Source organism: Rhinoderma darwinii, chromosome 2, assembly GCF_050947455.1.
Source record: "Rhinoderma darwinii isolate aRhiDar2 chromosome 2, aRhiDar2.hap1, whole genome shotgun sequence".
Classification (NCBI taxonomy): domain Eukaryota; kingdom Metazoa; phylum Chordata; class Amphibia; order Anura; family Rhinodermatidae; genus Rhinoderma; species Rhinoderma darwinii.
Window position 1 is genome coordinate 99,730,329 of NC_134688.1, and position 11,509 is coordinate 99,741,837.

The 11,509-nt window shown below is 45.4% G+C and overlaps 1 protein-coding gene across 3 annotated transcripts in view; it reads right to left on the minus strand.

The window, feature by feature from the left end:
- The window catches only part of OS9 (OS9 endoplasmic reticulum lectin), a 56,732-nt gene extending 46,854 nt beyond the window's left edge, over window positions 1-9,878 (minus strand). For 2 of the 3 annotated variants that reach the window (XM_075851964.1, XM_075851963.1), the window contains exons 1-4: window positions 9,670-9,877; window positions 4,031-4,207; window positions 3,814-3,877; window positions 319-395 (exon numbers count right to left, since the gene is read on the minus strand). In XM_075851964.1, coding sequence (XP_075708079.1) covers window positions 319-395; window positions 3,814-3,877; window positions 4,031-4,207; window positions 9,670-9,846 — 495 coding nt within the window. In that variant the 5' untranslated portion in view covers window positions 9,847-9,877. Of the gene's footprint in view, window positions 1-318; window positions 396-3,813; window positions 3,878-4,030; window positions 4,208-9,669 lie in introns of all 3 variants that reach the window. The other variant, XM_075851965.1, reaches the window with a different exon arrangement.
- Window positions 9,879-11,509: the final 1,631 nt, after the last annotated feature.

Consider the following 11,509-nt stretch of genomic DNA (forward strand, 5'->3'; position numbering starts at 1 on the left):
CCGATTGTTATGTAGCGCAATCACATGATTCAATTATTAACCAATAGCAGCTTGTATAGGATTTCTTTGTATTTTGAATATTTCTATTAATGAATTGGTGATATCCAATTATATGAGATGTATCATATAAAGGGCACCACGTCTTTTTTTTCTAGTGATCGACTGGGGTCTTGGCTCGCTGACCACACGTGGTCAGATGATGTTGTTCTATAATGCATATACACAATATAAATAAATCACTTGGATACAGCATAAGTGACCATATCATTTGTTAGTTCTACCAGACAATGTTGGTTTTTTCTTGGACACACAACTGACCTTTGCGGTTTCATTGTTCCAGTCAAATTCGGACTGATAGTGCCCCAGATACAGTATATCTCCCTTCACTTCAGATTCTGAAAAACAACAAGATTTATCACTTTAAAACGCATCAATGTCCTCACCAAACAATTTACTTTACTCTTAAAGGATTGCATTTTTTTTTAGGACACGTATACGCCAGTTATTCCCAATCTTTTTACCGTTGGGGAAACATTGAAGAAAAAAAAAAGAAAAAAAGAAAAAGTTATTTTAGAGAACCACCACCCATTTTTTAATTTTATTTATAATAATAATAAAATAAGGCTAAAAATAAGTAATACGCAAGTGTTTATAAATCACTGTACTGAAAAAGCAGAATAAATCTACCAGATCCCTTAACTGTACCTTTTGTCATTTCAGAAACTCCCCCTGGTTGGCACCGGCTGGATGTAAACATTGCCACAGGCCAGCCCATAAATGGTTTCCCCTCCTCTACCTGTACAGAGAAGAGCACCATAGAGCCGGCATGCGGCTGATTCTTCCAATACATCTATTAGGGTAAGTTCACACACAGCAGATTTGCTGCAGAAATTTCTGCGACTGTCCTATTCATCCTAATGGGGCTTGCAGACATCCACGTACATGCTGCAGAAACAACTCCATTCAGAAGTATGGAACGGATTTCAGGTCGTGCAAATTTCTGCAAAGATCTGCCGCACGTGAACATAACCTTAATAGAAGCGCCCACGTGAGGAGGAGCGGCCCTCAGTACAATGTATAGGATGGGGCAGGGGACTATGTATCGGCCGCATCAGCAATATTACCAGGCAGTCACGGATAGTCTGGGTGGAATCAAAAACGATAAAAGGAACAACATTTTTAATACGAAGCAATCCTAAAGTGATTTTCTCCCCTATAGCAGCCACTTACGGCTTAAAAGAAACCCCCGACCACCCCTATCCTATACCATCCTGATCGTGATTTAGGATGGATATGAAAATCAGAACCAAGGACTATTTGTATACAGTGAGGTGGAGCGTAAATCTACAAATGATATGTATTGTGCACGGTAGATTTATTGGCTTTTTGTAAACGCACATGAACGTGCTGTCTTAAAGGAGTTGTCCAGGTTTGGGGCCTTTTTTTTTTTTTTAAATACTGATGACCTAGGTCATCAGTATATGATTGGTGGGGTCCGATACACGGAACCCGTACTGATCAGCTGTTCCGGCTGTCGGAAGCTCCAAACTGGACAACCCCTTTAAAGTGACTACTTTCAAACTTATCTCCAAGTAGACCAATTATCCTCATACAACAGATTGAACAGAAGAATAATTGACTTTCTGCTGCAATTATGTTATACCAAACTCGTAAAGGACAAGATTATGTTTTAAAGTGTAGAACGAATGAAAAAAAAAAACCAAATAAAAAAAAAAAAAAAAAAAAAACACACACCTTACATTGAACAGTGAGGAGCCATACACTCGGCTTAGACGATGACAGAATTTTCAGCTGACGATATCGAGGTAGGTGTCATTTGCAGGTTTACAAGGAATTCAATTTAAATGGTTTCTAAACCAACTACTACTTCTGTAGAACCGTATGTGCAATATCAGGATAGTGACCAGGATTCTGCCGTGTGAGGCTTTTACTGGGGGCTGGAAGGTAAAATGGTGTGATCCACAGCCTCATCCTCTGTGCAGGACTAGAAGGACAAGCCGGTCACCATCGCATTGGGTAAAATTACAAACAAGTTCAATTATTTATTTATGAATTTTTTCCAACGAGGGATTAGGGGGGTGGGTGGTTTGGTGGGAATCTAAAGATGTCCAGTTTTTAAGTATATTTGTATTTATTGAAAGACAAACAAAAAAATCAAAACAAGCCGTTCCCATTGATTTCTATCCAAGTCCTGCTCGTCTATGAGACCTAGGATGTGGTTGTGAATAAGTCAGCAGGATACTGGTTTCTGTTTACGGCGGACTCTAGACACCGCCTGCAAGGGATTTTATTAAAGTGGATTAGAAAGAACCGAGGAATTGCCATTTACTAAATTTCCTAATTTAAATAAAAATAAAGCGCAGGAAAATAAAACGACATGCAGTCTGGGGGGGGGGGGGGGCGCAGGTATCCCACGATGCCACGTGCAGCCAGTGACAGTAACAATTTACTCATCCTAACAACTACAGCTGCACAAGATATGGGACATCCTACTTGTGCTTATTCTTGCTAGTCCCATCCATGTTAACATGGGTCAGTGAAGAAGAGCTTCAGAGTACTAATGTGCTGCAGCCACATGTGTGATATTTAATGTGATGATTTGGTTATGATCTGATGTGATGACCATCATGTAAACATGTTACAATGTTAGGTCTGCCCTTTCACGTAGTACCGCACTATCACACAATGTGCCTTTGGTTTCAAAAGATTGGTCTAAATCGCAAATTGGCCTTTAGATTAAATATTAAGAAAAATAAAGCTTGATCTCTTCTATGGACTTGACTGACAGCCATGGATAATGAAGACATAGGATAGAACTTAAAGAGGCTCTGTCACCAGATTATAAGTGCCCTATCTCCTACATAATCTGATCGGCGCTGTAATGTAGATAACAGTGGTTTTTATTTTGAAAAACGATCATTTTTTACCACGTTATGAGCAATTTTAGATTTTTCGCTCAGTTCCTTTTGACACCGCTGTAGCGATGACATGCCCGTATACCCACGTGATCGCTGCAGCCAATCACTGGTTTCAGTAGGTATACGGCACAGGAGCTGGCTGCAGCGTTCACGTGGGTATACAGGCACGTCATCGCTGCAGCGATGTCAAAACAAAGCGGCGGCGCTGGAACGACTGGAAGTTGAGCAATGGGTGTTTTTTTTGCATCCCTCCTACTGTGACCAAGTTTTTTTTTTTTTTTTAAATAACTTGGAAAACCCCTTTAAACCCAACACGGCACTTCAAACTCATCAGTGCTGTGTCACATACAACGTCCTGACGCTGCCCGATGTCCGGACCTTGTATAAGCGGTGCTGGAATAACAAAGGAGCCAGCAGGTGAGAAGAGAAGCGGTGAGTAACTTATTATTTATTAAACTGTACAATGGAAAGGGCCTGGGGTAGTCTGTTCAGAGGTGGCAAGGCAGGGGCCCAGAACGGGCATATACCTTGTTACACCCCATATAATAAAATATACACCAGATAGGAGCTGGTGTACAATTCCACTATAACTCACACCAGTTTTCTGGCGCAAATTCTAATAAGTTTGTGGGGCCATGTTCCTTTCTACAAAAGTGGCGAGGGTGGCGGAAAAAGGCCAAAAGAAAAGATCAGACTATTTGGCCCTTTTGTGGCTTTTCTACGCCAGAAACCAGGTTGATAAATTACCCCCTATATGTGTGAGGCCTACACCACGGAGATGGATTTTCCATGAAGAGTGTATAAGGGCAGAATTATACAGGTTGGGAACGAAGCCCACCCTGTACTAGAAGCTGCTCTTCACTAGTCAACATACCTTCAATATGGTACTGCTGTATGTGCTTTCCATAGCAGAACTCATAAGTCCACCAGTCTTTGGTCTGAAAAACAAAGTATTACGTTTAAAAAGTAGAACCTTCGTGTTTAATAAATAGCATAGTAGAGAAATATCCATAGGCAAGTGAGAAGTGACTAGAACACATATAAAAAGGGTAATAAAACATGTCTCTGGAGTGCTGTACACCACACCATACCTTTGTTAAACAAGGTGCTGCGTCCATAGCTTTTAACAGTTCGGATATCCCAAGTCCTGAGTAAGTTTGACGGTCCTCGTCCTTCTCCTGCTGAAATCTCACAGCAACCGCAGGAAGCTTACACTCATAATTCTGCTTGTATTTTGAGGCGATCGTAACTACGTTGTCAGCTTTGCTCTGCAAAACAGAACATAAAACATATACATATATTAAAAGAAGGAAAAAAGTTAATTTTCTAGAATACTGTTCACATTAGTATCAGGACTTCCGTTGTTAACCAAGTCACAACTGCTTTGACAGATCTGTTATGAAACAGACTAACCAATACTGACAGGTCCAATTGACTTAAAATAGGTTTCTATTATTTTTCGGGGGGGTTTTATACAAGACCGGAAACTAGTGGCAGTGTGAACAGAGCCTTAAAAACGAGTTTTAACAAAGAAAAAACGCACAATAAATACAAGTTCTAGAGTTGGTAAGTTGTTAAATATTTAGGGGGAGATGTACTGTATGTATTCAGACTGCACCAGCCTTAATAAAAAAACAAGCCAACGTAAAATGCGACAAATTTATTAAGAAGCACACGCCTCTTCGGCTGACTGTGCAACACAATGAAATCTACGCCAGTCAGGAGCTGGCGTATATTTCAGCTATAACGGACGCCAGTTTTGGGCGTAAATTATAGTAAATGTTTCGGGCTGCAGGAGGCTATGCCCCCTTCTATAGAGATCTACCTATTTTTTGCCACTTTCGAGCTGTTTGCACCATGTCAGAAAACTGGCGTAGGAACGATGTTAAAGGGGTTGTCCACTACCGGACAACTGATGACCTATACACCGGATAGGTCATCCATCAGTATATCATCGATGCGGGTCCGACACCTGGACCCCGCACCGATCAGCCTCTCTGGCTGCCTCTGTGCACCGGACGTACATGCCGGAAACAGTTGGCTCCGGGCAAGGAATAGCGGACGAACTGCAGCTCTGCTCCTATTTAAGTGAATAGGAGCAGAGCTGCAGTTATGCAGCACGGCCGCTATGCTATGTGCGGAGCCAACTGCTTCTGGCTCTGTACATCACATAATGGGCAAGAACGGGGTCCAGGTGTCGGACCGATGATATACCGTGGATAGGTCATCAGTTGTCCGGTAGTGGACAACCCCTTTATGTACAGTCTGATCTGTCTATATGCCACTAGACTAAAGCCAGCCAGCCACACGAGATCGCCATTTCTCCCGACTACACCATAATCATGTACGCTGGAGCCGAGAACACGTTTATTTTCATAGGGAGTGGGGGAATAAGCCACTGGTAGCCGCCCGTCTCCTGCAGGAATAAAAGGATCGGCATGTTGAAGTCTAATCATCTGCTCCCTCTGACCTCCCCCTAACATCTGCTGTCAGGGGCCCCCATATACATAAAAGATCGGCAGGTCCAAACATCTTTTATCATACGTGTATGACCAACTTAAGCGCCGTATGTATGCGTACATTCATATCATGTGTGCATTACAGGAAACTGGGTCTAGCCACTGCACAATTTGTATTTAAAAAAAAAAATCAATCAATATAAAAAAAAAATAAAAAAAATCTAAAAAAAAACAAAAAAAAAAAAACACACCACATGTATTCTAGTGACTTTTTGTGCTCACATGAGGCCAGTCAGGCACCCGTAACACGTGATCCTACGCTATATAAAAAAATACAGGAACAAGAGCACGGCTGGAGCCATGTAACTAGAAGATTGCTGCGGAGACCAACTTTTTGGGTTGTTTTCTATTAAAGTCTAGGCTACTAAAAACATCTGAGGGGCTCCTGAAATCTACAGTAATTTGTCTATTCCTGAACTAGAGGAAATCACTGAATAATGAAGTACAAAACGGGATGACCCTTCACGAATGAAACAGAGCCAAGCATCAATATATACATGGTGAAGGGTTCAATACAGCAAATACTGGGCACCTTTCATCCATCACATGGAACATGAACATTTCACCAGTATGCAAGAGGGAAATGAAACCAAATCTCTAAATCGGTTTCCTCCAGATCCGCACCACCGCGCACTTCCTCTCTCTCTCACGCATGGATGAGGGTCACATGTATATTCATCAATGTACGGTTCTCTCATCCATGGAGCGGACATAAGAACCCATCCCCCACTCAGCAGTCCTTACAGCAGCCGCTTCCAGGGTGCAATCACAAACCAAGAGGGCTCATACTTTCCATTGTCGTCTGTTCCGCCACGATTTGGTCTTTATGGTCTCGTGAAGACCGGCCCTTTTCAAAAAACTGATCCATCACAGTGGGCCCGGCTTCTCTCACCCTTGGCGGTCATCGTCGGGGTAAGAAGCAGCCAGCCGCTGCAGAGGCAATGTAGCATTACATGCGGCCCATTCTAATAGAGTATATGGACAGGGGTTCTCCTGATGAGACAGTACCTACAAGGTCAATGGGTGTCAGCTTGAAAGGGGTGATGGACTAATAGCAATTAGTCATCGGTACTCTAAGGGTATATTTACACGCGGCAGATTTGCTGCACACATTTCTGCCACTGAACTAGTCAATGGTTGTTTTTTTGCAGCATGTAAATAGCTTTTTTTTCAAGCTCCATCCAGATGAATGGGCAGTCGCAAGCATTTGTGCAACAAATCTGCAGTGTGTGAACGTACCTGAAGAGGGTATATATTAGAAACTTAGAGCCCATCTAGGCGCCACAGCAAAGGGTGGGCGCCACAGCGTCTCTGCTTTGTTGCACAGCAGGGACCTAGTGCCAATGCTTGCGATCAGAAAAATTTCTGATCGCAGCATTTAACCCCTCAGATGTGACCACCGGCATCGGGAGGGCGCTGTGCTGCTTCGTTTCTGATCGGCTTTCCTTGGAGTTGTGTACGGGCTCAATAGACCGCTAACGAGTCAGTACACCGCTCGCTCGGCTTTACGTGGAAAGACAATCAGAAACTAAGCAGCGCAACGCGGTCTGTATTCTGTCCTCCTTTCTGTGTCTCTAGTGTAATTGTTTTCCCTGACTCCACACTTGTCACTATTAGGGCTGCTGCATTGATTGTCCAGGCTCTTGTCACTATTAGGGCTGCTGCATTGATTGTCCAGGCTCTTGTCACTATTAGGGCTGCTGCATTTATTGTCCAGACACTTGTCACTATTAGGGCTGCTGCATTGATTGTCCAGACACTTGTCACTATTAGGGCTGCTGCATTGATTGTCCAGGCTCTTGTCACTATTAGGGCTGCTGCATTTATTGTCCAGACACTTGTCACTATTAGGGCTGCTGCATTGATTGTCCAGGCTCTTGTCACTATTAGGGCTGCTGCATTGATTGTCCAGGCTCTTGTCACTATTAGGGCTGCTGCATTGATTGTCCAGACACTTGTCACTATTAGGGCTGCTGCATTGATTGTCCAGACACTTGTCACTATTAGGGCTGCTGCATTCATTGTCCAGACACTTGTCACTATTAGGGCTGCTGCATTGATTGTCCAGACACTTGTCACTATTAGGGCTGCTGCATTCATTGTCCAGACACTTGTCACTATTAGGGCTGCTGCATTCATTGTCCAGACACTTGTCACTATTAGGGCTGCTGCATTGATTGTCCAGACACTTGTCACTACTAGGGCTGCTGCATTGATTGTCCAGACACTTGTCACTATTAGGGCTGCTGCATTCATTGTCCAGACACTTGTCACTATTAGGGCTGCTGCATTTATTGTCCAGACACTTGTCACTATTAGGGCTGCTGCATTTATTGTCCAGACACTTGCACTTTGCGGTATTTAGCCATGCATTTTTTGTTCTATAGGTTATCAGTATTTATATGTGGGGATCCTCGCATCAGGGGTTTGTCGTTCCATTCCATAGTCTGTATTTTATCTTGTATCTAATAAAAACGTTATATTTTGCATTATACTGGTTATCCTGCCTGTATTTTGTGATAGGAGTATTTGTTATTCAGGTGGGATCAATTATTGGTGATTCTTGAGTCCTCTTTTGGAGGAAATACACGAGAACGCGTACTCCCCCTCTAAGTACAGGACGTATCCGACACGCACGAGAACGCGTACTCCCCCTCTAAGTACAGGACGTATCCGACACGCACGAGAACGCGTACTCCCCCTCTAAGTACAGGACGTATCCGACACGCACGAGAACGCGTACTCCCCCTCTAAGTACAGGACGTATCCGACACGCACGAGAACGCGTACTCCCTCTCTACGTACAGGACGTATCCGACACGCACGAGAACGCGTACTCCCCCTCTAAGTACAGGACGTATCCGACACGCACGAGAACGCGTACTGCCCCTCTACGTACAGGACGTATCCGACACGCACGAGAACGCGTACTCCCCCTCTACGTACAGGACGTATCCGACACGCACGAGAACGCGTACTCCCCCTCTACGTACAGGACGTATCCGACACGCACGAGAACGCGTACTCCCCCTCTACGTACAGGACGTATCCGACACGCACGAGAACGCGTACTCCCCCTCTACGTACAGGACGTATCCGACACGCACGAGAACGCGTACTCCCCCTCTACGTACAGGACGTATCCGAAACGCACGAGAACGCGTACTCCCCCTCTACGTACAGGACGTATCCGACACGCACGAGAACGCGTACTCCCCCTCTACGTACAGGACGTATCCGACACGCACGAGAACGCGTACTCCCCCTCTACGTACAGGACGTATCCGAAACGCACGAGAACGCGTACTCCCCCTCTACGTACAGGACGTATCCGACACGCACGAGAACGCGTACTCCCCCTCTACGTACAGGACGTATCCGACACGCACGAGAACGCGTACTCCCCCTCTACGTACAGGACGTATCCGACACGTACGAGAACGCGTACTCCCCCTCTACGTACAGGACGTATCCGACACGTACGAGAACGCGTACTCCCCCTCTACGTACAGGACGTATCCGACACGCACGAGAACGCGTACTCCCCCTGTACGTACAGGACGTATCCGACACGCACGAGAACGCGTACTCCCCCTCTACGTACAGGACGTATCCGACACGCACGAGAACGCGTACTCCCCCTCTACGTACAGGACGTATCCGACACGCACGAGAACGCGTACTCCCCCTCTACGTACAGGACGTATCCGACACGCACGAGAACGCGTACTCCCCCTCTACGTACAGGACGTATCCGACACGCACGAGAACGCGTACTCCCCCTCTACGTACAGGACGTATCCGACACGCACGAGAACGCGTACTCCCCCTCTACGTACAGGACGTATCCGACACGCACGAGAACGCGTACTCCCCCTCTACGTACAGGACGTATAACCAGCCTTCATATGCAGTAGTTTGGCATTTGTGTGCACATGTAAATCCCCGCAGCGGCTGCAGGACCTTCTGACATTTCACATGACATCTTAGGGAGGGAACAGAGAGTCAGGAGGTGCAGCGAGATCTACACAGGCGACAGTGCAGCTCTGGAGAAGCAGAAGGGGAGAATGGCGCTAATAACTATGTAATACCCAGAATAACCCCTGCCATGCTGGTGTAACACGTCACATAATAATATTAGACTGCAGTCCTCACATACAACAATACATGTCGTTATCGTGAGGTGACAGCTGCTACACCGCTCCCATTACCTGGCCTTTAATCACCGGCTCCGACAGGATCTCAATGCCGTACTTCATATCCGTCAGCTCCTCTAGGTTAAGGAATCCTAGCGAGGCAGATGTCACTCCGAACAGCAGCCATAAAGCTCCAAAAAGAAAAGCACCGACCCCGGGTACCGCCATCTTCTCTCCCCTTGCATATAACATGCACCTTCCTCTAAACTCTCAGACACCGCCCACTCGCCATCTGCCTTATGCTGATTGGCCAGAACGCTGACAGGCGCGGCTTCTATTGGCCCACTCACCTTTCCTTCATTATTAACCTCTCGCAGAATATTTCCTTATCTATGCCCCGCCCATAGATAGTGCTCTCTGTGTGTGCACTGGTCAGGCGTGCTGTCAATCACTCCACTCTGTCACTCCTGATAGGCTGAAAGAGAGCCGGCGTTGGCTTGTTTTGGCTCTCCAAAACTGAGGAGTTGATGGGCTAGAATAAATGATGACTTGAACCAATAGGTAGCAAGTGGTAGAGTTCACGTTAAAGAAAAAGTGTCACCATTTTTAATTTTTTTTATGTGTTTTAAGTTATCGGCCTATTTTTTATTATTATTTTAATGTGTTCTCTAATGTAACTTTATTTGTGTGTTTATACTTTTGTGGGGCAACCATCTTTATTAGCATCTGTGTATATGTCTCTTCACGACACATAAACAGGTGCTATATCATACCTCCCAACTTTTGAATTCGGAAAAGAGGGACATTTTAAGCCACGCCCCCTAACCACGGCCAATACCCCGCATAAACACATCAAATCACGGCCAGATCCTTCTGCAAATAACAAGCGCAAATTCTCACTGCGGATCTCTAGACCAGAGTTTCCCAACCTTTTCAGGCTCGAGGCACCCCAGGAAAAAAAAAAAAATTCTCAGGGCACCCCTACCAAAAATTGTTTACAAAACGACAAAAAATGACTAAAAACAAGCCCTACACTCTTAGGGTATGTTCACACAGCGTTTTTTTGTAAGGCAGAGACTAAAAATCTGCCTCCAAATAGATTTAGGAATTTTGAGGCAGATTTTGAATTGACAGCGCTGTTTGACTTTTTTTTTTTGCTGTGTTTTTGCCTCCTATTAATTTCAATGGGAGGTCAGAGGCGGAAACCACTCGAAGACCATCATCCCCCCACTCACAGTAATGACCATCAGTCCCCCACTCACAGTATAATGACCATCAGCCCCCCACTCACAGTAATATGACCATCAGCCCCCCACTCACAGTATAATGACCATCAGCCCCCCACTCACAGTAATATGACCATCAGCCCCCCACTCACAGTATAATGACCATCAGCCCCCCACTCACAGTAATATGACCATCAGCCCCCCACTCACAGTATAATGACCATCAGCCCCCCACTCACAGTAATATGACCATCAGCCCCCCACTCACAGTATAATGACCATCAGCCCCCCACTCACAGTAATATGACCATCAGCCCCCCACTCACAGTAATGACCATCAGCCCCCCACTCACAGTATAATGACCATCAGCCCCCCACTCACAGTACAATGACCATCAGCCCGCCACTCACAGTAATATGACCATCAGCCCGCCACTCACAGTAATGACCATCAGCCCCCCACTCACAGTAATGACCATCAGCCCCCCACTCACAGTAAAATGACCATCAGCTCCCCACTCACAGTAATGACCATCAGCCCCCCACTCACAGTAATGACCATCAGACATACATGAGAACACGTACTCCCCCCTCTACGTACATGACGTATCAGACATACATGAGAACACGTACTCCCCCCTCTACGTACATGACGTATCTGACATACATGAGAACACGTACTCCCCCCT